Raw genomic sequence first — 27,049 nt, 5'->3', positions numbered from 1 at the left:
TTCTTTAGGCATTCCATTTTGGGATTCTTGTAGAAACAAGCCAATTTTGTAGAACTCCTAGGCTTTAAACATTTGAGAATGAAAGGCTCTTGCCATTACTTATCATAATTCAAAAAGCTGGTGTTAAGTGTGACAAGTGGTGACTGTTCCATATATGCCCACAGGCATACAGAAGAATCCAGACAGAGTTGAGTATATAGTAGAGAAAAAGATGGGAGAATATGAAGAACAAAGTCTATTTTAACATTAATTATGGCTATAATAACCTTTATGAGGAAATATTGGTGAGCAGGATAAAGTGATATTGAAAAGAAAAAAAGGAAAACTCTTCAAAACACAATAAAGCATATTCTAACAGGTTTTTGAAAAAAATTGCAAGCCTTTTAATTCATTGACCTCTTTTGACTGATTGGAATTTTTACCATTCTGTACACTCCAAATTATAACTAAACAACTACATGTTACTGACAAATTTGTGATTCTTTGAGTCTAAACACAGAAACTAAAAGATCCCTTTCCTAGATTTATATACTTGATTTTCTTATAAAAATAACTTCAGTTATTATGTCAATATTTATCTGAAAAAGGCAGCCCTCTGACAGTAAACTAGTAACTGGAAAACTACAGTATCATTATGAGCTACAGTAAAACAACCTGTAAAGTAATTTTTCCTATTTGAATAATAAATAGACTAGACAGGAGGGAAAAACCAAAACTATGAAAGAAAAACCCAATGTAAATAAGGATACAGGTGAAAACAAAGTTCAGAAGGCAAATATGCAAATATCAGATGCCTCAAAAATCAACTATCAGTGGGAAAATTTCTATGAAAGCAATTTCAGAAAATACATGAACACATATATCTTTAAAATATAGAACTCTAAATACTTGATAACATATTTAGGATACTCTACAATGCCCAGTTAATTGCTATATATTTTTTTCCCTTCAGGTTTTCCTGGATGATACAGCAATCTAAAGAATTTGTGCACTTACTGTTGCTCAAATTTGTGTACTTACTGTGTGCACATATACTGCTGCACTGTTTCTCAGCTGTGAAAAATTAAAAGCATTTTTTCAACCTTTGAGAAGGAAAGAAAACAATGAAGAATCTCTTCATAATAATATAGCATAACAGGGTTTGTTTACTGTGCCGCATCATGGGTGTTTTTAAAATGAAATATAAATATATGGTCAGGGATAGCATTTTTAGGAGAACAAGTGACCAAAAACTAAGTTACCTCTTTTCAGGCCAGCCAAAAAACGTGAAAGGAAAGTGGACTTTATACAACTTAGACATTTATGTAGATAATAGCACAGCAGACTCATGTTCAAGTCAGCCACCTGAAACATCATAAGTCCGTAGAGGGGGACAGCAATCTATGGTCCATGGACTGAATCTGGCCTACTTTTGTATGGCTCTGAGCTAAGAATCATTTTAATATTTTTTAAAGAGTTGTTAAAAGCAAATAACAGAGAAGAATACATGATGACTCTATTCTTGTTCTCATGTGTGAACCACATATTATAGCCTGCAAAGTCTAAAATATTTATAAACCGGTCCTTTACAGAAAAAGTTTGCAGACCCTTCTTTTACACCAGTGCTGTAGATAATTCTGGCAGTACAACTGCAAGTCTAAGATAATGTTCATTCATTCCCATCATAAATGTAACATTCTAAATAGGTGTCTTCTGATGTCATCTGTCAGAATTTCTTTTAAACTTTTTCTTCATCTTCAACATTATCAAAGTTCATCCTATAATAATAATGTAAAGGCGATAGAGAAAGGAGAAAATATGAGTTGGTAATGTTAAAAATAAGGTGAAATACCACAAACCAATATTTTACTTTTTCAGAAATAATATTCTTACTTAATGGATCATGACATGAAATATACTTTGCCAAAATATAACAATAAAAAAGAAAAGAATATCTCCTAGTTCTTAACTGCCCACAGCAGATATTACTAACTATATAGATTTACATAATTTCAAGCATATTGGGTATGCTCTTTAACTTAATTTCAGGTATGATATTCTAGATTATGACAATTTTTAAATTTTAAATATTTAACAAGATAAAAGTTATACCTTTCAAAATAAAATATCTTGAGAAAACTAATATAGCAGAACACTAGAAAAACATGTTTGTTCAGTGGAACCAAGAAAATACAGACTCATAACTCTTTCCTACCTTTCAGATTTGTAAAAAATATTCTTGAGGTAGGTTGTAAGGCTTTGTCTATTGGGGTCTGCAGTTTGAACTGGATTACAGTAGAACCTATTGTCTAACATGGTGCTATAAAGCCAGACTTCTCTAGCCCTTTCCAGAAGCTGAGCTATTTTGTTCTCCTTTCGCCTCATAGGGAAAGAATCCGAGATACCTTATGTGATTGTATTAAATTCCATTTTAAAAGCACTACAACAGTCATAGACTCTTTGTTCTGTTTTTAAGTATGATCTACAGTAACACGGATTTGAAAAAGGTAAAACTGAACTGCCTTCTGAAGAGTAACAGGAAAAAGGTTGTGCTGCTTCTTGACAGATTAAAGATTCAAAGAGGGGCCAACACAAATATGGGTTTCAATACGTTCTGATTACACCAAGAACAAAAGAAAATTTGCTATCCAAAACGTGTTATGAGGCTCCAGTATATTTATTCCTAACAATTCAATGCTTTATTTACATTTGAACAAAATTTAAATTATGGCCACAGTCACTATTTTTTTATGGCTTTGTTGAGATATATTTCACATACCATAAAATTCCCACATTTAAAGGAGTTTAGTGGTTTTTCGTATATTCAGAGTTGTCCAACTGTCATTACAATCTAATTTTAAAACATTTTCCATATTCCCAAAATAAACTCCTTACTACCCATTAGCAGTTACCCCATTTGTGCTCTTTTCTATCCCACTACACTTCAGCCCTAGGCAACCATTAACCTACGTTCTGTCTCTATGGATTATTCTAGATATTTTACATCAATAGTATTATATAATATTTGGCGTTTGTGACTGGCTTCATTCACTAAACATTTTCCAGAGTTCATCCATGTTGTAGCATAGGTCAGTACTTCATTCCTTTTATGGCTGAAAATATTCTATTGAATGGATACACCACATTTCATTTATCTGTCAGCTGACAGACATTTGGTTTCATTTTTTTTGCTATTATGAATGATACTGCTATAAATATTTGTATACATGTTTTTGCACGGACCACAGCCACTATTTTTTGTTAAGTGGTTTTACTTGCCCAAAATTTTAAAAGCATTTCAGTGTCTAGGCTACATTTTGATTGTCCTATTTCCTAAAGTAGAATTTTCAGCTATCTTACTATTTTTTGATGCCTCATTGTGCTTGTCTCTGGATGCATGTAATGTATAGGAAAAATAAATTTTGCTAACTTTTGCCAAAGTCAACTCTAGGCTTAGTCCATACCTTATTCCTCTTGCCTTGATTTTGGAGCGTTTCCAATTTTTCATTTATTAAGGCAGCAATTGCTTTTGCATCTCTGATATTTATCTGCTCTTCTTGAAAAGTTCTCTAAATTAAAAACACTTGTTATCGTTTAAGTATTTAATCAAAACATAACATTTCCACCTAAGAAACTTGATTAAATATGCTTTCAAGTTCTTTTGTTCCAAAACTTGAAGTGTTTGAAATTCAAAGTTATTCTCTTCAAGGAAATAATGCTGCAAAAGTTAACCCATAATGTACCTAAAATAAATACAAATAATAGTGTCATGGAAACATGAAACAATTCTTCGTTAAAAAAAAAAAAAAAAAAGCATCACTGACTCCAAAAGCCTCAAAACATCGAAACTGTGCAAGAAGAGATGTTCTCGAATAAAGTTTGAAAGGGCATTCCAAGATGGCTGAGTAGGAACAGCTCCGGTCTGCAGCTCCTAGTGTGATCGACGCAGAAGACAGGTGATTTCTGCACTTCCAACTGAGGTACCTGGTTCTTCTCACTGGGACTGGTTGGACAGTGGGTGCAGCCCACAGCGGGCAAGAAGCCGGGGCGGGGATGGGGGGGTGTTGCCTTACCCGGGAAGTGCAAAGGGTTGGGGGATTTCCCTTTCCTAGCCAAGGGAAACCATGACAGACTACCTGAAAAAAAACAACACTCTCACCCAAATACTGCACTTTTCCCAAAGTCTTAGCAATCGGCAGACAAGGAGATTCTCTCCCGTGCCTGGCTCAGCGGGTCCCACACCCATGGAGCCTTGTTCACTGCTAGTGCAGCAGTCTAAGATTGAACTGTGAGGTGGTAGCCTGGCTGGGGAAGGGGTGTCTGCCATTGTGGAAGCTTGAGAAGGTAAACAAAGTGGACAGGGAAGCTCGAACTGGGCAGAGCCCACTGCAGCTCAACAAGGCCTTTGGCCTTTAGACTCCACCTCTGTGGGCAGGGCATAGCTGAACAAAAGGCAGCAGACAACTTCTGCAGACTTAAGTGTCCCTGTCTGACAGCTCTGAAGAGAGTGGTGGTTCTCCCAGCACGGCGTTTGAGCTCTGAGAACGGACAGACTGCCTCTTCAAGTGGGTCCCTGACCCCATGTAGCCCAACTGGGAGACACCTTCCAGTAGGGGTCGACAGACACCTCATATAGGCAGCTGCCCTTCTGGGACAAAGCTTCCAGAGGAAGCATCAGGCAGCAATATTTGCTGTTCTGCAGCCTCCGCTGGTGATACCCAGGCAAACAGGGTCTGGAGTAGACCTCCAGCAAACTCCAACAGACCTGCAGCTGAGGGACCTGTCAGAAGGAAAACTAACAAACAGAAAGGAATAGCATCAACATCAACAAAAAGGTCATCTACACCAAAACCCCATCTGTAGGTCACCAACATCAAAGACCAAAGGTAGATAAAACCACAAAGATAGGGAGAAACCAGAGCAGAAAAGCTAAAAATTCTAAAAATCAGAGCGCCTCTTCTCCTCCAAAGGATCGCAGCTCCTTGCCAGCAACGGAACAAAGCTGGACGGAGAATGACTTTGATGAGTTGACAGAATTAGGCTTCAGAAGGTCGGTAATAACAAACTTCTCTGAGCTAAAGGAGGATGTTTGAACCCATCGCAAGGAAGCTAAAAACCTTGAAAAAAGATTAGACAAATGGCTAACTAGAATAAACAGTGTAGAGAAGAACTTAAAGGACCTGAAGAAGCTGAAAACCATGGCACAAGAACTTGGTGACGCATGCACAAGCTTCAATAGCCCATTCGATCAAGTGGAAGAAAGGGTATCAGTGATTGAAGATCAAATTAATGAAATAAAGCGAGAAGAAAAGTTTAGAGAAAAAAAGAGTAAAAAGAAATGAACAAAACCTCCAAGAAATATGGGACTGTGAAAAGACCAAATCTATGTTTGACTGGTGTACCTGAAAGTGACAGGGAGAATGGAACCAAGCTGGAAAACACTCTTCAGGATATTATCCAGGAGAACTTCCTCAACCTAGCAAGGCAGGCCAACATTCAAATTCAGGAAATACAGAGAACACCACAAAGATACTCCTCAAGACAAGCAACCCCAAGACACATAATTGTCAGATCCACCAAGGTTGAAATGAAGGAAAAATGTTGAGGGCAGGCAGAGAGAGAGGTCGAGTTACCCTCAAAGGGAAGCCCATCAGACTAACAGCAGATCTCTCAGCAGACACCCTACAAGCCAGAAGAGAGTGGGGGCCAATATTCAACATTCTTAAAAGAATTTTAAACCCAGAATTTCATATCCAGGCAAACAAAGCTTCATAAGTGAAGGAGAAATAAAATCCTTTACAGACAAGCAAATGCCGATTTTGTCACCACCAGGCCTGCCTTACAAGAGCTCCTGAAGGAAGCACTAAACTTGGGAAGAAACAACCGGTATCAGCCATTGCAAAAACATGCCAAATGGTAAAGACCATTGATGCTATGAAGAAACTACATCAATTAACAGGCAAAATAACCAGCTAACATCATAATGACAGGATCAAATTCACACATAACCATATTAACCTTAAATGTAAATGCACCAATTAAAAGACACAGGTTGGCAAATTTGATAAAGAGTCAAGACCCATCAGTGTGCTGTATTCAGGAGACCCATCTCATGTGCAAAGATGCACACAGGCTCAAAATAAAGGGATGGAGGAAGATCTACCAAGCAAATGGAAACCAAAAAAAAAAAAAAAAACGGGTTGCAATCCTAGTCTCTGATAAAACAGATTTTAAACCAACAAAGATCAAAAGAGACAAGGCTATTACATAATGGTAAAGAGATCAATTCCACAAGAAGAGCTAACTATCCTAAATATATATATGCACCCAATACAGGAGCACCCAGATTCATAAATCAAGTCCTTAGAAACCTACAAAGACACTTAGACTCCCACACAATAATAATGGGAGACTTTAACACCCTAATGTTAATATTAGATCAATGAGACACAAGGTTAACAAGGATATCCAGGACTTGAACTCAGCTCTGCAACAAGCAGACCTAATAGACATCTACAGAACTCTCCACCCCAAATCAACAGAATATACATTCTTCTCAGAACCACACTGCACTTATTCTAAAATTGACAACATAATTGGAAGGAAAACACTCCTCAGCAAATGTAAAAGAACAGAAATCGCAACAAATTGTCTCTCAGACCACAGTGCAATCAAATTAGAACTCAGGATTAAGAAACTCACTCAAAACCGCACAACTACATGGAAACTGAACAACTTGCTCCTGAATGACTACTGGGTAAATAATGAAATGAAGGCAGAAATAAAGATGTTCTTTGAAACCAATGGGAACAAAGACACAACGTACCAGAATCTCTGGGACACAGCTAAAGCAGTGTTTAGAGGGAAATTTATAGCACTAAATGCCCACAGGAGAAATGAGGAAAGATCTAAAATCGACACCCTAACATCACAATTAAAAGAACTAGAGAAGCAAGAGCGAATACATTCAAAGGCTAGCAGAAGGCAAGAAATAACTAAAATCAGAGCAGAACTGAAAGGGAGACACAAAAAAACCCTTCAAAAAAAAATCAATGAATCTAGGAGCTGGTTTTTTGAAAAGATCAACAAAATTGATAGGCTGCTAGCGAGACTAATAAACAAGAAAAGAGAGACAAATCAAATAGACGCAATAAAATATGATAAAGGGGATATCACTACCAATCCCACAGAAATACAAACTACCATCAGAGAATACTACAAACACCTCTACGCAAATAAACTAGAAAAGCTAGAAAAAATGGATAAATTCCTCGACACATACACTCTCCCAAGACTAAACCAGGAAGAAGACGAATTTCTGAATAGACCAATAACAGGCTCTGAAATTGAGGCAATAATTAATAGCCTATCAACCAAAAAAGTCCAGGATCAGAAGGATTCACAGCTGAATTCTACCAGAGCTACAAAGAGGAGCTGGTACCATTCCTTCTGAAACTATTCCAATCAATAGAAACAGAGGGAATCCTCCCTAACTCATTTTATGAGGCCAACATCATCCTGATAGCAAAGGCTGGCAGAAACACAACAAAAAAAGGGAATTTTAGACCAATATCTCTGATGAACATCGATGCAAAAATCCTCAATATTGATGTGAAAATCCTCAATAAAATACTGGCAAACCGAATCCAACAGCACATCCAAAAGCTTATCCACCACGATAAAGTCAACTTCATCCCTGGGATGCAAGGCTGGTTCAACATAAGCAAATCAAGAAATGTAATCCTTCACATAAATAGAACCAAAGTCAAAAACCACATGATTATCTCAGTAGATGCAGAAAAGGCCTTTGACCAAATTCAACAGCCCTTCATGCTAAAAACTCTCAATAAACTAGGTACTGATGGAATGTATCTCAAAATAATAAGAGCTATTCATGACAAACCCACAGCCAATATCATACTGAATGGGCAAAGGTTGGAAGCATTCCCTTTGAAAACCAGCACAAGACAAGGATGCCCTCTCTCACCACTCCTATTCAACATGGTATTGGAAGTTCTGGCCAGGGCAATTAGGCAAGAGAAAGAAATAAAGGGTATTCAATTAGGAAATGAGGAAGTCAAATTGTCCTTGTTTGCAGATAACATGATTGTATATTTAGAAAACCCCATCATCTCAGTCCAAAATCTCCTTAAGCTGATAAGCAACTTCAGCAAAGTCTCAGGATACAAAATCAATGTGCAAAAATCACAAGCATTCCTATACACCATTAACAGACAGAGAGCCAAATCATGAGTGAACTCCCATTCACAATTGCTACAAAGAGAAAAAAATACCTAGGAATCCAACTTACAAGGGATGTGAAGGACGTCTTCAAGGAGAACTACTAACCACTCCTCAATGAAATAAAAGAGGACACAAACAAATGGAAGAATATTCCATGCTCATGGATAGGAAGGATCAATAGCATGAAAATGGCCATACTGCCCAAAGTAATTTATAGATTCAATTTCATCCCCATCAAGCTACCAATGACTTTCCTCACAGAATTGAAAAAAACTACTTTAAATTTCATATGGAACCAAAAAAGAGCCCGTATTGCCAAGACAATCCTAAGCAAAAAGAACAAAGGTGGAGGCATCACAGTACCTTTCTTCAAACTATACTACAAGGCTACAGTAACCGAAACAGCATGGTACTGGTACCAAAACAGATATATAGACCAATGGAACAGAACAGAGCTCTCAGAAATAACACCACACATCTACAACCATCTGATCTTTGACAAACCTGACAAAAACAAGCAATGGGGATACCCTATATATAATAAATGGTGCTGAGAAAACTGGCTAGCCACATGTAGAAAGGTGAAACTGGATCCCTTCCTTACACCTTACACAAAAATTAATTCAAGATGGATTAAAGACCTAAATGTAAGATCTAAAACCATAAAAACCCTAGAAGAAAACCTGGGCAATACCATTCAGGACACAGGCATGGGCAAGGACTTCATGACTAAAACACCAAAAGCAACGGCAACAAAAGCCAAAATAGACAAATGGGATCTAATTAAACTAATTAAACTAATTAAACTTAAGCTCTGCACAGCAAAAGAAACTATCATCAGAGTGAAAGGCAACCTACAGAATGGGAGAAAATTTTGGCAATCTACCCATCTGACAAAGGGCTAATATCCAGAATCTACAAAGAACTCAAACAAATTTACAATAAAAAAAAAACCCATCAAAAAGTGGGCAAAGGATATGAACAAACAATTCTCAAAAGAAGACATCTATGCAGCCAACAGACACATGAAAAAAAGCTCATCATCACTGGTCATCAGAGAAATGCAAATCAAAACCACAATGAGATACCATCTCACACCAGTTAGAATGGCGATCATTAAAAAGTCAGGAAACAACAGATGCTGGAGAGGATGTGGAGAAACGGGAACACTTTTACACTGTTGGTGGGAGTGTTAATTAGTTCAACCATTGTGTAAGACAGTGTGGCAAGTCCTCAAGGATCTAGAACTAGAATTACCATTTTACCCAGCAATCCCATTACTGAGTATACACCCAAAGGATTATAAATCATGCTACTATAAAGACACATGCACACGTATCTTTACTGCAGCACTATTCACAATAGCAAAGACCTGGAACCACCCCAAAAGTACATCAATGATAGACTGGATTAAGAAAATGTGGCACATATACACCATGGAATACTATGCAGCCATAAAAAATGATGAGTTCATGTCCTTTGCAGGGACATGAATGTAGCTGGAAATGAATGTAGCTGGAAACCATCATTCTCAGCAAACTATCACAAGGATAGAAAACCAAACACCGCATGTTCTCACTCATAGATGGGAATTGAACAATGAGATCACTTGGACACAGTGGGGGGAACATCACATACTGGGGCCTGTTGGGGAGTTGGGGGCTGGGGGAGGGATAGCATTAGGAGAAATACCTAATGTAAATGATGAGTTGATGGGTGCAGCAAACCAACATGGCACATGTATACCTATGTATCAAACCTGCACATTGTGCACATGTACACTAGAACTTAAAGTATAATTAAAACAAACAAAAAAATGTTTCCAGAGGACCGAACTCATTCCACTCTAATACAATCATTAGCACTGCCCAACCATGACCAACAACAGTAATGGAAAGCAACATGTATCTCCTAGTTTTCATCTGCACACAGCAGGAAGGTGGCTGAAAAGCAAGGGAAGGAACAGGTCAACATATCCTGACCTGCTTATTTAGATCTGGGGCCACCTGTTGTCTTAATCTTGGTGTGAACTCTAATCCCCAACTATGTGCTAGGATTTTGTTTTGTGTGGTTTGTATTTCTCTTTACTCCAACCATTATTCTGCTTTGGCCTTCCTGTCTGGCCTCAATGGCTGAATGCTACCCTTGTCTTTCAATTTGGACAGGGATGTTTGGTTCCTAACTTTGTCCCCTGGACTCCTCTGGACACATGGCAACATCTTTTCAAACAGCTCTGTCTATGGTATGGTTAACTCTTGTAACTGCTCATTAAACTGATGCTTCTCTGATATTATCTGAAGAAGATCCCTATTTATGTCACCCATCTCTCAGCTATTCTGAAAACTGAGAAATAGAGCTGTTGATTCAAAGAAATGAAGACTCAGGCTCTGGTATAAGCTGCCTCTCACCTCCATCAAGTTCTGCTTGCTCTACATTGTTCTTAAGACAGAGACAGATTCTTGACAAATCAAAAACCTTCACTGAAAAATCTAGATGTGTGGCAATTCTAGATTTCTGAAATTCATCATCCAATTTCTTAATTTAGCCCTACTCATCTCAAAATGTAACTACCAATAAATAACATCAGATCTTAACCTAATTCTCCCTCAAAATGTGTGGGGCGCATTGCAACATATTCATACGTATGTACATGGCATTTGAGGTTGAGGCATGGAAAAATATTGAGGCACTGTGTGTATGTTATTTGTGCATGAGAATGTAACTCCTTGACTCTAAAAACAGGACAGGGAGTGGAGTGTGTGGTGTTATAAGGAATGCTGAAAACAGCCTCCTGAGAATGCAGTTTGGGCATTTTTACAAGGCCACAGGTGTCTCACGACCAGACCTCAAAAAAGCCATCTAGTGGATATCTGTGGTTTAACAAGCCCTTTCAATAAATACTTGGTGGATGGATGATGCTGGGGTGGACTCTCCTAGAAGAGCTGCCCCCCACTGGCCCTGCTCAGCTGAAATTGTCTGAGAACTCATTCTTGGCATTCACTGAAAGCTATAAGCTCTGCAAGTGGTGCCCTCGACGTGATCACCTTGAAGTTACACGTGAAGGAGGAGAGCTCATCAATTTTAGGGGAATCCCAGTAAGGGACAGTCCTGACTCCCATCAGGAGGATGGGACCCACTCGTAAAATACCAGGGGTTGGGTTATCATGGGTCAGGAAATGACCAAAGAACAGAAAGTATTTTTTAAAACAGTGCAACAGCTACTTAAGGCTATCCAGTGCACTGTAGAGCCTGGAGCTCTACACAAGCTTATGCTTTTAATTGGCAGAAATGCCCTTCATTTCCTGATCAAGGAACCTTAGATTTAGGGTTATGGAAGCAGGTAGGTTGCTGCCTGAAAAGAGGAAATGAGCAAGGTCATTTTACTAATGTTACTATTTTGGCCACCTGGGTGCTGGTACGCTCTGCGTGGTATCCTTTTTATCTGCCAGATCGCCCATTATCTCCACCTGAAAGGAATTTGGAAGATTTAAAGGGAGAGATTCCTCTCTCCGCTCCATTCCCTTCTATGGGGAATAAGGAAGAGATTTTTTTCTAGTGAGGAAAAACAGGAACCAGAACAGCACGGGGGTGCTCCTCTCTCTACTTCATTCCCTTCTGTAGGGCATAAGGAGGATATTTTTTCTAGTGAGGATAAGGACGGACCAGAGCCTTTTCCTCCCCCTATAGAAAAGCCATTGCCTTTCTCTCCTCCAACCTTAAAGGGACCTGCATCTGTTGGCCCCGTTCAGCCAACAGCACCTCCCATCCCCCTTAAGGAGATTAGAGGCCGCCCAAGGGACAGTTCTTAGATTATACCCCTGGTCAGTGAACATCTGTATGATTAGGTGGCTGCGTCTCCTCAGCAAACTTCCCTGCTGGAGGGGTGCCTACAGGAGGGAAGGAAAGTGGCTGATTATGATTGTCTTCCTAATATGCAAGTTCTCATTTCCTACTTCCAGCATCAGCCTTCCTGGCCGTGTCTTTTTTCTGCTTCCCTGGAGTATAAGGAAAAGTTAGTTGCATCTTACCAACTCTCCTGCCCCAGGCCTCTGTGGGTAGCAAGAAAGCCAGAGCTATCTGGGATAAAACCTAGGAGGCAGCATGCAACCAACTTTTCCTCACCAAGAAATAAATATAGTTAGTGATTCTGCTTACGTGGTATATAGTATTACTCATCTAAATCTTGCACATGTGAAGGGCATTACTAATGAACCCCTACTAGCTTTGTTTCTTCTAGCACAAGAGCTCCTCGGTCCCGTCATCACCCTCTTTACATCACACATATTCACTCTCATTCTAAGCTTATTCTCTGGTCCCTTATCAGAAAAGAATGCTTGAGCTAATGCTCTAGTATGACCATAGATGTGGTCTGCAGATTCTCCTGCTTTTTTGCAAGCTCTCCCTGATCATGATTTTTTTCATCAGAACACCTGGATTCTTAAACAACAGTTTGACACTTGCTCAAGCTCGCATGATTATTAAAACTTGTCCTGATTGCCAACAGCATTCTCTTTCCCCTTTTTCCTTAAGGCTTGGTGCTAACCTACAAGGTCTGGTGCCTAATGCTATCTGGCAAACTGATATTACTCAGTATCCACCCTTTAGACGTTTTAAATTTCTCCACGTTACTGTGGACACTTATACACTAATACATGCTACCCCTAGACCAGAAAAAAAACTAAAGATGCAATTGGTCATTTATTTGAATCCATTATAACTTTAAACCTTCCACAAACTATAAAAACTGATGAGACCTTGCTATCTTAGTGCTCGATTTGCATATGCATTGCAACTTCAGCACATACAACACAAAACTAGTATTCCTTACACCTCAACTAGTCAAGCCATTGTTAAACAAGCTTATCAAACTCTTAATGTATATCTTAAACAAAAAAGGGGGAATAAGGGGCTCTCTTTTCGAGAACGGGACCTGTTGTTAGAGAATCGACCACAACAATGATGGTGATGACTTGGAAGGCACCTAACACTACCTAGGGACAGCTAAAGAAATTGGATCAACAGGCATCTATTTGGCTTGCAGCTGTGGAAGCCCCCGCAACCGCAGAGAATTGGTTTCTTATGTATCTGGCGGTAACTGGGGAAACTTCTGAGAAAGTAAGACAGACATGGATGTTGGGGTGGCTGGTAATTCTTGTCCTTTGCCAAGTGGGATCAGCTCAAGAACATGTTTATTGGAGTCATGTTTTAAATCCCCGTTTTTAATGTTATTACACGGTGGGATGCTGACCTGCCTTTGTCATCTAATGATACTTTTTGGACAGGAGGTTGATGGATGCCCCTGTCTTACCCCTTAACTGAAAATTTGGGATGGATTAAACTTAATTACTACTTGATTTTATTGTCTAGTAATCCTCCTTTGTTTTTCCATAATAGCACATGATAAGTGTGTTACTCTCATTCTTCAGGAGTATCTTTACTACCAGCCCCAAAGGGATACTAAGTTTGCAAACTTGATCTTTATGTCTGCTGTTAGCACTATTCTTACTGAGGTCTCTAGTGAAGCTACACAAGTGCCTGATCTTCCTATATGCTGTCCGAGTAGGGAATGGCGATATAAGTGTGAGGCCATCCAGTGGTCGCCATGCAAACAGCCTGCGCTGCGTCAACAGCCTGTTTGATAATGACACCTTACCTGACTAGGGTCCCCATGGTAATCTTATGTCTGCAGATCAGACTATTGGATTTAGGAGTCCCTCCAATAGTTCTATTATCTGGTCAGAGTATGGGCTTTCAGGACCAATATTATAAGTAAAAGGGAAACAAGCTTTAAGCCCTGCTCACACCCAGATTTGGAGATTAGGACTTCCTTTTTTTGAATGGGTTCTTTCCCATGGTGAGTATATTACTAGCGGTGGCAACTATACCCTCTCTTTGCATAATAATGTTACCGACACAGTCTTGATTTGTAGTATGCACCCTTATATACTTTTGTTTAGGCAAGGTGTTCCTAACATAGAGCAGAATCAATCCTTTTATAGTATTAAAGTCTCTTCCAGTAGTTGGTATGCTACGTGCTTCTCTCATCAAAACGTTACATAATTAAATATAACCTGTGTCATGATCTTAAAATGGCGTGCAGAATGGTGGCTGCCTGTAAATTTAACTTGGAGCTAGGAAGAGGATTCCACCCTGCAGCTATTTAGAAAAGCATTGTCTCATACTTGAAAAATAAGATTTCTGGTCACTTCAATTGCCTTTTTAGTCTCAGCTATTATTATATTAGCAACTGCCGCTACTGCAACTGCTTCTCTGACAGAATCTATTCACACAGTCTCAGTGATAAGCCACATGGTATATAATGTAACCCATGAATTTCAGGAATAGGTAAATATTGATAAAACTATTTTGTCTCACCTAGAGACCCTTGAAGCCGCTGTTGAATGGCTAGGGGATCAGCAGCAGGCATTCATTACCCGTCAAAATTTACATTGTGATTGGCAATATAATTCTGTGTCACACCTCTGCCATATAATAGCTCCCAATATGCTTGGGAGAGAGTGAAAGCACATCTGCAAGGGGCTTATCATGATTATTTGTCTTCTCAAATTTCCACTCTTCAGTGTAAATTAAAGAAACAACTTGAAGAATAGTCACAGCAACTACAAACAAGTACCCTTCAGCAATTACAAGAAGGTTTTCAGTGGTTAAACCCGAACACTTGGTTGTCTGGGTTAAACATATGCATTTAGGTGATGGCCGTTGTACTTATTCTTTTTTTTATCGTTTGCTAGGCATTTGCAGACGGCTCTGTGCTGCCACCCAACGTATCTATGACCAAGGAAGAACAACAGAAATTTACCTTGCATTGGATGACCAGCATGTGCTAAGAATTAAAGAAGGGGGAGACGTCGGCGGAGCATGGCAATATATTCAAACTTACGTACATGGCATTTGAGGTTGGGGCATGGAAAAATACTGAGGCACTGTGTGTACGTTATTTGTGCATGAGAATGAAACTCCTTGACTCTGAATACAGGACAAGGAGTGGAGTGTGTGGTGTGATAAGGAACGCTGAAAACAGCCTCCTGAGAATGCAGTTTGAGTGCTTTTACAAGGCCACAGATGTCTCACGACCGGACCTCAAGCCATCTAGTGGATGTTTGTGGTTTAACAAACCCTTTCAATAAATACTTGGCGGATGAATGCTGGGGTGGACTCTCTTAGAAGAGCTATCTTGCCCCCGTTCAGCTGGAATTGTCTGAGAACTCATTCTTGGCATTCACTACCAGCTATAAGCTCTGCATAAAAAGTATAAAAATATTTGAAATTATCTATTTTTAATGTTTTACCAGAAAACATTACTACATGGCAAATACTTTAGTTTATCATTGTTCTTTCCTCCCCACAAAGGAAGCTCATTACTTTGAAACTTATTCAGTAAAAAGTATACTGAATAGAAACATAGTAAGGAAATATTATTCCAAGCAGCAGTGTGTATTATAGAGTATTCTTAGTGACCTCAACAGTCACCATAACCTTTCACAGAAAGTAGAAAACTACCTTGAATTCCAGCACCCAAAGATAATCACGAATAATACTCTTTTTGTCTCTTTCTAGTAGTTTTCCTACTCATTAGTATAAAAATGTTAAGGCAATTGAGTCTGTATCAACCATGAGACAAAAAACCTTTTGAGATCGCTTGGTATACACGTAAATTTTAAAAACTTGGATCAGTAATATGTAATAATATAAAAAAATAACAAGGATCAGAAAATAGAAAAAAAACATTACTCAGACTAAAGCACATCTTTTGAGCTTGGCCTACTAAGGGAAGGAACAGAGGAAAGTCTGGACATACCTTTGCTCTTTCGTAGAAATAAAATTTAACAGTTGGATAGGCCCTGATCCCAGCTTTCTGGCATGTCTGAGCATAAGCCTGACAGTCTACTTTTCCAGCTTTCACTTTTCCTTTAATCATCTGAAAAAGAAAAACACAGTTTGCCATTTTCTGTTTGGCATAAACTATTTTGGCAACAACAAAGCAATAGGATATAAAACATTTTGAATCTAAGAATTTATTTAAAAAACTTTAATTCTTCCTACTCAAACAAGATTATTTCCACATTATCCCTTTAAGCCCCTATTCACCTAGCACCACCTCTCCAATAGCAAATAAACCCTCCTTTGCCTCATCAAGAAAACTGAGTGGCTTTATCCTGCAATGTCTCAACTTCTTACTGCCACCCACAACTGGCACATCATACCATAAACATGTTTCTGTTTCTATCTTTTTCTCCTTTCACTGGGGGTGTGCTGTGGTAGGACTCTTTGGGCACTCTTTGTCTTGTGAAGGCTGACTTACTCCACCTGTATTCTCCAGTCCCTCCATGTCAGAACACATATTCTCCAGTGAAGATGTATATAATCACAAAAGGATTCCTTCCTGGATTATGGTTCCTCTGCCATCATGCTTCTCATGCTCTCTCTCTCTTTTTTTTTTTTTTTTCCCCCTGAGCAGCAGTCTACTGTTTCACTGCTTCCCATTGTCTGCTTATTTGGCAACATTTTAGTCTGTCTTCTGTGCTTACTGCTCCCTCCACTGAAACTGCTGTAAGTTCACCAGTGACTGCCTGACCAAACTGGGCACTTTTGGGTCTTCTTACTGTGCAACTGATGTTTACTGCTGACCACTCCTTTTTTTTTTTTTTTTTAGACAATTGGTAATCAATTTATTACCAGTTGACTTTAGCATCTGCAATGGTGACTTCCACCTCAACTCCTGGCTCAATACTGATGGAAGTAATCTGCTTAACAATCTCAGAAGGACTGTGCGAGGCTGACCACTCCTTTCTTTTTTCTTTTTTAGCATTTATCACTATTCTCTCGGCTTTCTTACCCCTCTGACTGTTCTTCCTTTTTCCAGCATGAGGATGTCCTTTACCTGCCCCTCAAGTTATAATATCCAATCAGAGTTCCATCTTTGATCAACAATCTTTTCACTGTGAACAGTTGCCCAAGGTGGTTTTACATATCTATATGCTGATGTACCCCAATCACTCTCTTCGATTTCATATCTAACCACGCATTGGCCTGCTTTGGGTGAATGCCGCATAAGCACCCAAACACAGCATGTCCCCTGAACCCACTCTTCCTCCTGTCCTATTAATTCAGTTCAAGCCAGAAATTAGGCTCATCCAGACTCCTCTCTATCCTTCATCTATCACATTCAATCCTATTTATTCTTACCTCTCTTTTGTATTTGTCCCCTTCTTTCTATCACCACTGCCCTAATCCTGATTAAAGTTATCACCTCTCACTTCAGGACAATTAAAATATCTTTGCTGCCTCTAGTTTCGTCCCCAAGGCAGGGGTTTACTAATATGCAGACTAACTTGTGTTAGGGCACAAGCATGTAGGCACACACATACACACACACACACACACACACACACACACACACTTGCATAGTGAAAGAAAAATGTAGAAATGTTATTTTCATAAGTTTCTATGTCATTTACAAAATGTTTGTATATTTGCTTACTTGTTTTCCAGTTACTTATGAGATGGCACCATAATGTTTTTGGTGCTCTAAACATCCTTCTCTGGCATTACTGACACCCTTCTGCCCATGTTCCAGCTTTATTCTAATTTTACTGTAGCAATTATCCTGTATTACTTATATTTATTTCCATTTTCCCTTTCCACTAGATTAAAATCTCCTTAAAGACATGGAATTTCTTTCTTTTCATCTTCCTTTTCTTTCATGTGGAGTTATATGGCCCTACTACATAGCATAATTGCTTTTCACTTGGTACTTAAAATTTGTTGAATGAGTGGTCTTTCTCATGTTTAATAATTTTCTACTAGATACAATACAGAGTTGCATTACAAAGTTTATAACTAAGTAAAGTTTTTAGTACATGAGAAATGGAGTAAAGCAGAATTATTACAGAAGGAAGCATAAGAAGATTAGAATAAATGGAAAGAATAAACCTCTTATCTGATGCACCAGCTAATAACAAAAATAATCTTTCATAGCTAGTAAGACCTTTAAAATCCCTCTGCTAAAAAATTCCCATGGCCTGGGATGCTAAGCTTTAGTGTGAACTGGTGGAAATGGAGCTGACTTTCTCATTCTAGTTGAGTGTTTTATACCAACACTTAGTGGCATAACTCAAGTTCCTTGAGTTATGGAGGCAAGAAAGCTATCAATCTGGATTAGGTCACTAATAAGACTGTTATGGCAGAAAGAAACACCAAAAACCCAGAATGCATTGAGGGTATGTATTCAGTTTAATTTTATGTAAGCATTTACTGAGTTAGGCCCTGGGGATATAAAAATAAATAAAACATGGACTTTGCCCTCAGGAAGAGACAGCCATTTACAAAGGAAGATGGACAATGCTATACCGAAAAATAAACAAAACCAACCAAACAAACAAAACTCAAAATTGCTACAACTAAATATTTCCATCAGTATCCAGCTCCTTTTATTTCTGGTCAAATTAAATATCTTTCAAGTAATAATAAATAAAGAATTAATATGCACTGTATCAGTACACTTGATAACATATCCAGGTGACACTGATTAACTGAGAAGTGCAGAGAATACAGCAGTGCCATCAGAGCTGAGTTTTGTAGGAAGAGGAGAAAAAATACAGATGACCAAGGTTAAGGACAGAGCATTTTAGAGAGAGGGAGCGCCATGTAAATAACGACACATGTTCAGAGAACCTGGAGTACTCTGTTACACTGGAATCTAAGGTATGAGGTGGACAACAGAGATAGAGCTCATATCAGACACCTGAAGTCAATGTATGCATATTAAGAAACTTAGTAAGTCAGAGAGGGAAATATTTTAGAAGATCACCAGGGCAGCACTGACAAAGGTAGACAGTATGATACTATAGCTGACTCTTGAACAACTAAGCCTTGAACTGTGTTAAACTGCTTGAATTGGGAATTTTTTTTTTCAAGCAATTGCAGATGGAAAACAGAATATTCACAGGATGTGAAACCCTGCATACAGAGGGCCCACTGTGAGGCCTGAGCTGCACAGATTTTGGTATAGAATGGGGGTTCCTGGAACCAATCCCCTCAGTATACCAAGGGAAGACTGTACATAAAAGGCAAATATGGTTAAGTCTAGACAAGAAATGATAAAGGGTTGAAGAAACAGGTTAGCAGTAGAGATGAGTAAGAAATGACATTTGAAAGACATTTAGGAGATAAAACTGACAGAATCTAGTAACTGCCTGGAGGGCAACAGAGTACTGGGGTGGGGAGGAGAAAGTAGGCAAGAGGGAGAAGAAAGAGAAGTTTCTGGCTTTTATGGCTAGTAGATGATGATGTCTACCAAGATAGAGAAGATGTTAGCTAAAAGCTTTAACAAAGAAAGAGGAAATCTACTACAATGATTACAGTCATAGAAATATAATAGCTATTTTTAAATTCAGAGGAAACATTTAAGAAAAAAACCTAAAAATTATATATTTACAATGTTTTATCTAAATTACTAAAACACGAATGTGGCTACAACTTATTTAAGACAGGTATGACTCACCCTAGCCAAGAGCTCAAATTCTGGAGCAAAATTCTGGCAAGGTCCACACCAAGGAGCATAGAAATCAATCACCCAGTGATTTTTCCCTTGTAGAACTTTTTCACTGAAAGTCTGAGGTGTTAGACCTGTGGATACTTGAGGTAAAAATCTGTGGCAAAGGATCAAAATCATTTTTCATTATATAAAACCAAAGCAAACATATAAAATGTAATAATATTGTAATACTTTCTAAGTTAAAAATGATGTCAAGGAATGGCAATGTAATAAAGTACAGTACTATCTTGGTTAATATAATCCTTTACTAAGTAATTTAAAATGCTAGAACCTTAACCCACAGTAAATTTAACTATTGATATAAAAGGGGGGTAAATGGCTTTGAATCTATTTTATACAATGATATATATTTTAATTACTCACCCTAGACCCCAGATTCTCAGGGAATAAGCATCCCTATTCCAACCATTGTAACTGCTGAGAGAAGAAAAAATGTTAGTTGTAAATAGGATTCTCTATTATTGGATGTATTCAGAAAACAATCTTATTGCAGCAATTTAAAAAATAAGTTATATTGATTGATTTCATCTGGCATCTCTCTTCTCACATATACCTAGCTACAAATTCTGGTTATAAGGCCTCACAAATGTATTTTTCTCTAGTCTTGGTATCTTTGTGCCCCAGACAGCCCAGAATGTCTAGCTGTCTACTGGACATCTCCTGTAGACCTATGGGAATTGCAAAACTCAGAATGTCCAAGGGTTTTAGTTTCTGAATCTTTATTCAAGTTATTACTGTCTGTCAAATTCCTACCCATTTTTAAAGACACATGTCATAAACTACCTACAAAATGCAGCCTTTCGTAATTTCCTCATAGTTGTGACCCTTTCCTCCCTTGAAATCCATGGTTCATTTTTACTTGTTTAATAACATTCATCATATGTACCTTACATTTGAGTTTTCTACCTGAAATACCACATGGTGCTGTGGAAACAGCATGGGTTCTGAGACAGACTTGGGTTCAAACCTCAACTTCAACTTAGCAGCTGTGTGACTTGGGGAAGTTATCTAAGCCTTAGATAACTCTTAGATCTTGGATTCTAGGATCTGAGAATCACAGTTTACTTCTCTATAATAGTAGGAGGGGTAGTAATTCCTAGTTCACAGAGCATATGTGAGGATTATTGGAAATAAGGTGAGTAAAGTATCTAATATAGTACCTGAAACCAAATAAGGACTTAATAAATGTTAGCTCTTCCTTTCCTTATCTTTTTTTCTAGACTATAAGCTTTATGCACAGTGAGACTGTTCAATACTCTCTTTTCATCTTCTGAAATGTTCATTAACACACTATCTTTACATAGTGGGCTCCCAATAAATACTTGTCGGGTTAACTTTTATTTTGTTCAGGTAACTTAACTGTTAAGTGTATAATTAAATAATTATAATAAAGTCTTCAAATATGAGAGAATACTTACTGATACTGATAAGCTTTATTTGATTTTGGGGGAAAAAATCTTATCTCAGGGTATCTTTGAACGTTTTCCTGGGCACAAAAAGAATGATACTGTTGGCAATCTATACTGCCCACATTGATCAGTCCAGTTAATGTCTGTAAAAGAAAAAACGGATTACCTCCACAACTTTTTACATATGTTTGCAATAAAGAAATAAGCATTATATTATTATGGTGAAATAATTATTATATTATTTATCAGTGACTTTCACCCAATAAAAATGGATAAGGGTTTAACATATAATAGACCATTTATACTAGTGAATTTGTAATCTAATTTTGTAATGAAGTACTTACTAAAATTATTGCAGATTAAACAATTTACTTCATTTATCTGTTACATGAGAAAAAACTATGTACTTCTAAAATTCAAAGTGCTAGAAACTAATGAAAGTCTTCGCAATATTTCAAAGAATTATTCTTTCCAATGAAAACAAGCATTGTAGGTGTCTAATGTGTTATACTGACTCACACCTGAACTTAAAAATTTTATTGAAAAGAGCACAAAAATATGTAATCCTAAATGTTAAGATACTAGAAATCACTTTAACTCAGATTTAGTTTTTTATCTTGTAAATAAATGTGAAGTAGTAATTGCATTTTCCATTCTGGTACTTAAGTGATTTGTTTCCAATCTTCTACAACTTAAAACATGGTGCCTATCTTCAGGAAATTTTCTAAATACACATGCTGAAAGCTTTTTTTTCTTACTTTTAAGCCCTACGGTATGTCAGGAAATGATATTTTTAAGCTCTAAAAATAAAGCAGAAAAAAAAATTAGAAAAAATTGAAACAAATATGAGGTAAATTTTTGGGTTGTTGTTGGCAACAGTTTAGTCAAAAGTACCAGATATACTGGGCACGGAGGCTCATGTTTGTAATCCTAGCACTTTGAAAGGCAGAGGTGGGCAGATTACTTGAGGCCAGGAGTTCAAGATCAGCCTGGCCAACATGGCAAAACCCTGTTTCTACTAAAAATACAAAAATTAGCTAGGTGTGGTGGCACATGCCTGTAATCCCAGCTACTAGGGTGGCTGAGGTTGCAGTGAGCCGAGATTGCGCCACTGCACTCCAGAGTGAGACTCTGTCCCCGCCACCCGACCAAAAAAAAAAAGTGTACCAGATGCTATACACACAAAAAGGGTAGGCTATACCATTCACACACCAGACAGAAACAGAGCTGGAATCAAAGTGGTATGATCAGTACTGTTATTAAGTAATAATTTAGTTGTGGGTTCATTCACATCAGTTTCAAAATAATTCTGTTAAATAAACATTCTTAGTAAACGTTAAGATTTAAAATAAACGATTTTTACTATACCCGGGCCATTCTTTTCCATTCTGGCATTAAGACTTGACAAGGATGACACCACGGAGAATAGAAATCAACCATCCAGACTTCGTTGTGTTTTCTTTGGGTAACTAGTTCGTTGAAGGTGGTGGGTGTAAGGGAGACCACTGAGGGATTCATAAGATCCTGAAGAGAATATAGCTTCCATTATAACATATATATAAAGCATAGCTGTTCATATATTCCTGGCAAATTGTTGGTACAGGTTGAGTATCTCTTATCCAAAATACTTGGAAGTATTGTGAATTTTGAATTTTGGAATATTTGCATATATCTTGGGAATGAAACCCAAGTCTAAACATGAAATTCAGACTTTGGAGCATTTCAGATTTTAGATTTTTGGATTAGGGGTGCTCAGTCTCTGTATGTCCTTTAGAAAGTTCCCATTTTTGAGAAACCAAAAGATGCTTAAGGATAGCTAAAAGAAATCCAATGTGAATTATCTTAAAAAATGAAAATAAACCTAACTTAGATTTCTTAAGTTTGGATTTTGCTTATCAGTTTTGTAAAAAATCAAGGTCTATTTATCCTTTATCTCTATGTATCACTAAAATCATAACAGGCAGGGAAAAGAGGCAACTTTAAGTTTCTGCGTGGATAATACAAGAGTTTCAAGGGCTGCCTGGATGTCTACAGAGGCCCTAAAGTTCTATTCTAGAACGAAGAATGACTGGCTTAGAAATGATTCTTTAATTACTAATGGAAAGCCTACTATCTCATTTTTCTGACATTCTGACTGGAGATACTACACCTTTCTACAGATTCTTTGTTCCAAATGATATTTTAACAAAGCTTCAGCCTACAACAATCAGGTAATACTGATGAAGAGGATAGCTTAATTGGGAAAACAACACAAAACATTATGTTAGAGGAGGAGGAACAGATGAGTAGGACAGGGTTGGAGGCTCATCAAACGGATAATAATAAACTAGAAATTTTCATTTTTTTTCTAGGAGGCCCCTGTAAGTATTTCAATCAAGAGTGTTACTGAGAAAAAACAAAAAAACAAAACAACAACAAAAAAAGATGCTGTAGATGCCGGACACTTGTTTTCAGAGAAAACAGTGCAAAGGGGTGACAAGGTGAAAATATATTGCATATGTTCAATAAATAATTGTGTCCATTTGTATATAAGGCACTGTACATACCAGGTAACAAATAAAACACAGATTTACTTTGAGTTTACAGACAAGTATATAATAAGAGTAAGACATTAGAAAAATTCTTTAAAAATCATTTTGTCAGAAAATAGTTTGGGCATGAAAAGAATAAAGCCTATTAAACATATGAAATATTCATACAGGGTTTACACATAAACAGACAAATTTCTAGCAACATGGTCTATAATTTGAAATACCTCTATGAACTCCAAGATTTGTTCAGCAGAGTGATGTCCTTCATACTCATGAATGTTGGACTGGTTGAATACCACTGTTGTTGGATAAGCCTGAATGTTATACTGATAGGAAGGAGAATACAAATTAAAGATTTTATAGATTTCACCTATTTGTTACAAATTTATAACAAGTTTGCCTTTAAGTAACAAGAACAAGATTTTAAAAACCCATTTCTAAATTTCTGGTGACAAAAATTTTAGTCTCATCAAATTTAGCAAAGGACTCATTGCGATGAATACTGCTAAATACTGATGAATACCTGATCCTTATTTATAGCAGCTCCATTACCCATGAAAACCATAGGCATTGAAACATTGAGAAATCGGCATGGGTAATTACACGAATGGTCCCTTTTTACTCTCCTGAACCAAGGTAAGAAGAGGCTATAAACAACAGGCTATATCTCTAGCTTGAGTCTTTCTTTTAAACCACAATAAATACTTTTTCTAGAAATAGATGATGATCAGGAAACAAAACAGCAAGAATAAAGACACAAATAATTAGGGGGCACATGATTACATTTTAGGTTAAAGGATTACGAATCATGCCCTATGAATGTAATCCCTTTTCATTCTTTCTTCAAGATAGCCTTTATAGGAGGAAATGCTTAATTTCCTTCTCACAGAATTAAAATGGGCACCAGCCCAGGAAGCATCTCTCTAAAGCTTTTATTTTTATTTTTTAAACAGTTATAAAGAGATCCTTGTCTGTGGATTTGCCGTAGCTGAACTTCACACTCTTAAAGTTTTAAGTACTCATTAGCAAATTGGAATCTTTGACCAGAATTCAAAAATAATTTTTGAAAAAACAGTGGAAACATTTATATTAGTCTTGAAAAATGTGTGCAAATTCAAATAATTCACTGATCAACAAAGCAATTATAGCTAAAATTTAACTGTGTTGAGCATTATTTTAGCATTTAACATGTAGTTTCTTATTCTTCACAACAATTATACTTAATTGCTAAAATTATAAAACCCACTGTATAAATTAGGAAACTAAGTTACTGAGAGGCTAAGTAACTTGGTCAAAGTCAACCAATTGGTGAGTGGCAACTAATTGGGGAGTAGTGAATCTTGGCCTCTATTCCAGGTAAATCGGATATCATAGTTCTAAACCCTTACACTGAACTCACATATGTTTAACGAGCTAAGATGAAAAGTAGAAAAACTAAAGAAAATGGCTGGGCGCAGTGGCCCACGCCTGTAATCCCAGCACTTTGGGAGGCCGAGGCAGGAGGATCACGAGGTCAGGAGATCAAGACCATCCTGGCTAACATTGTAAAACCCTGTCTCTACTAAAAGTACAAAAAATTGGCCAGGCGTGGTGGCAGGTGCCTGTAATTGCAGCTACTCGGGAGGCTGAGGGAGGAGAATGGCATGAACCCGGGGGGCAGAGCTTGCAGTGAGCTGAGACTGCGCCATTGCACTCCAGCCTGGGCAATAGAGCGAGACTCCATCTCAACAACAACATCAACAACAACAAAAAAAAAACTAAAGAAATTAAAATTAAGATAATTATTGTTTATCACATCCATTTTGCATCTTTGGTTGGCATTTCTTTCAAAGTTACAGAGAAAACATTCAAAACCAAAGGCCTTATTTATTTCCTTTTATAAAAATGTATTTTAATGAATTTTCTATAGGCATGTGCCACTGCTGCTGGCTTAAACTTCTATGATGTTCTAAAAATGCATGGCTTTCTTTTGTTTTCCTTCCTCTTCCCATTTCTTTTTTCCTTTTATCTTTTCTCCATCTATGTTTTTTAAAAAAATTTTGTTTTTTATGAGTTATTTAAAACATTCACAAAAGTAGAGAGCAACAAACTCTCACATATTCATATAGCTACAATAATCACTGACTCATGGCTACTTTTATTTCACTTATACTCCCTTTCTAGTCTACTCCCAAGATTATTTTAAAGCAAATTTCAGATGATCTATAATTTCATCCACAAATATTTCAGTATATTTAAAATGTAAGGATTCCCCTCCATACAACCACAGTATCATTTTTGTTGTCAAAAACTAACAATAATTACCTGAAATCATCAGATATCTTGTCAGTGTTCACATTTCCCCAATTATCTCTTTTTTTGCACTTGGTTTGTTTAAATTGCATCCAAACAAAGTCTAAATGTTGTATTTGACTGATAGTCTTTTAAGTCTTTTTAATCTCTCCTCCACTATATACAATGTATTTGGCCAATAAACTGGGTGTTTGTCCTGTAAAGTTCTCCCATGCTGGGAAGTGCAGATTTCATACCCACGGTGTCACTTAATATGCTCCCCTGTCATTCAATTTCCTAAAGACTAATAGATCTGGAGATAGATCTACTATAGGATTGATTTTTTTTTTTTTTTTTTTTTTTTTGCCAAGAGTAATTTTATAGGTGATATTACGTACTTTCATTCTATAGTACATAATTTTTAGTTCTTCCTGCAACTGAGGAGTGAATATTTACCTGAGAAAATATTTTCATTTAAACAAAGATTTCAAAAGGCTTGTTCATTGTTTTAACTTCTTTCCAGCAAATATACTTGGAAGTATGAGGAAAGCCAAAGGAAAAAAATTATAAAATGTCAAAAATATTAAAGAAATATAATGATCTTAATTGGAAAATCATACAAGCATTTTATCAAGTTAATGAAAATAGTTGCCTGAGTTTGATAAATAAGACCTTATTTACATTCAGTCCATTGATTAGCTATTCATGGTTTAATCCAATCATATTTGATACCATTTTCTAAAAAAATTATTTGTTTAAATAATTTGTTACTCCTCTAAATAGAAGATGTATTATTTCTAAGTTATTTTCATGTTTTAATAATAAACAGTCAAAAGGTCTCCATTTTATAAAATTAATTAGAATAATTTTTGATACTTTGCCTTACCATGTTACAGAGTCCCTCATGAACTGTACAATCTAGCGTACCAAACTTAAGCTGACCATAAAGAAGATTTGATGCTCTTCGTAACTCTGGTAGTAAAGCTCGACACGGTGGACACCACTAGGAAAGAAAAAATATTCATAAGCACCGAGCC

General features: G+C 37.3%; 1 protein-coding gene across 2 annotated transcripts in view; it reads right to left on the bottom strand.

The window, feature by feature from the left end:
- Nucleotides 1–359: 359 nt before the first annotated feature.
- Nucleotides 360–27,049, bottom strand: part of DNAJC10 (DnaJ heat shock protein family (Hsp40) member C10) — a 63,889-nt gene continuing 37,199 nt past the window's right edge. The window contains exons 15-23 of one of the 2 annotated variants that reach the window (XM_054478981.2): nt 26,899–27,015; nt 23,966–24,067; nt 22,579–22,734; nt 21,220–21,353; nt 20,165–20,218; nt 19,748–19,895; nt 16,043–16,162; nt 3,444–3,548; nt 360–1,757 (exon numbers count right to left, since the gene is read on the bottom strand). In XM_054478981.2, the coding sequence (XP_054334956.1) occupies nt 1,746–1,757; nt 3,444–3,548; nt 16,043–16,162; nt 19,748–19,895; nt 20,165–20,218; nt 21,220–21,353; nt 22,579–22,734; nt 23,966–24,067; nt 26,899–27,015 (948 nt within the window). In that variant the 3' untranslated portion in view covers nt 360–1,745. The remainder of the gene's footprint in view (nt 1,758–3,443; nt 3,549–16,042; nt 16,163–19,747; nt 19,896–20,164; nt 20,219–21,219; nt 21,354–22,578; nt 22,735–23,965; nt 24,068–26,898; nt 27,016–27,049) is intronic. The other variant, XM_063647674.1, reaches the window with a different exon arrangement.

This window comes from Pongo pygmaeus, chromosome 11 (assembly GCF_028885625.2).
Source record: "Pongo pygmaeus isolate AG05252 chromosome 11, NHGRI_mPonPyg2-v2.0_pri, whole genome shotgun sequence".
Lineage (NCBI taxonomy): Eukaryota > Metazoa > Chordata > Mammalia > Primates > Hominidae > Pongo > Pongo pygmaeus.
Note: the sequence above shows the minus strand (reverse complement) of the source record. Positions and strands in the feature narration are given on the sequence as shown.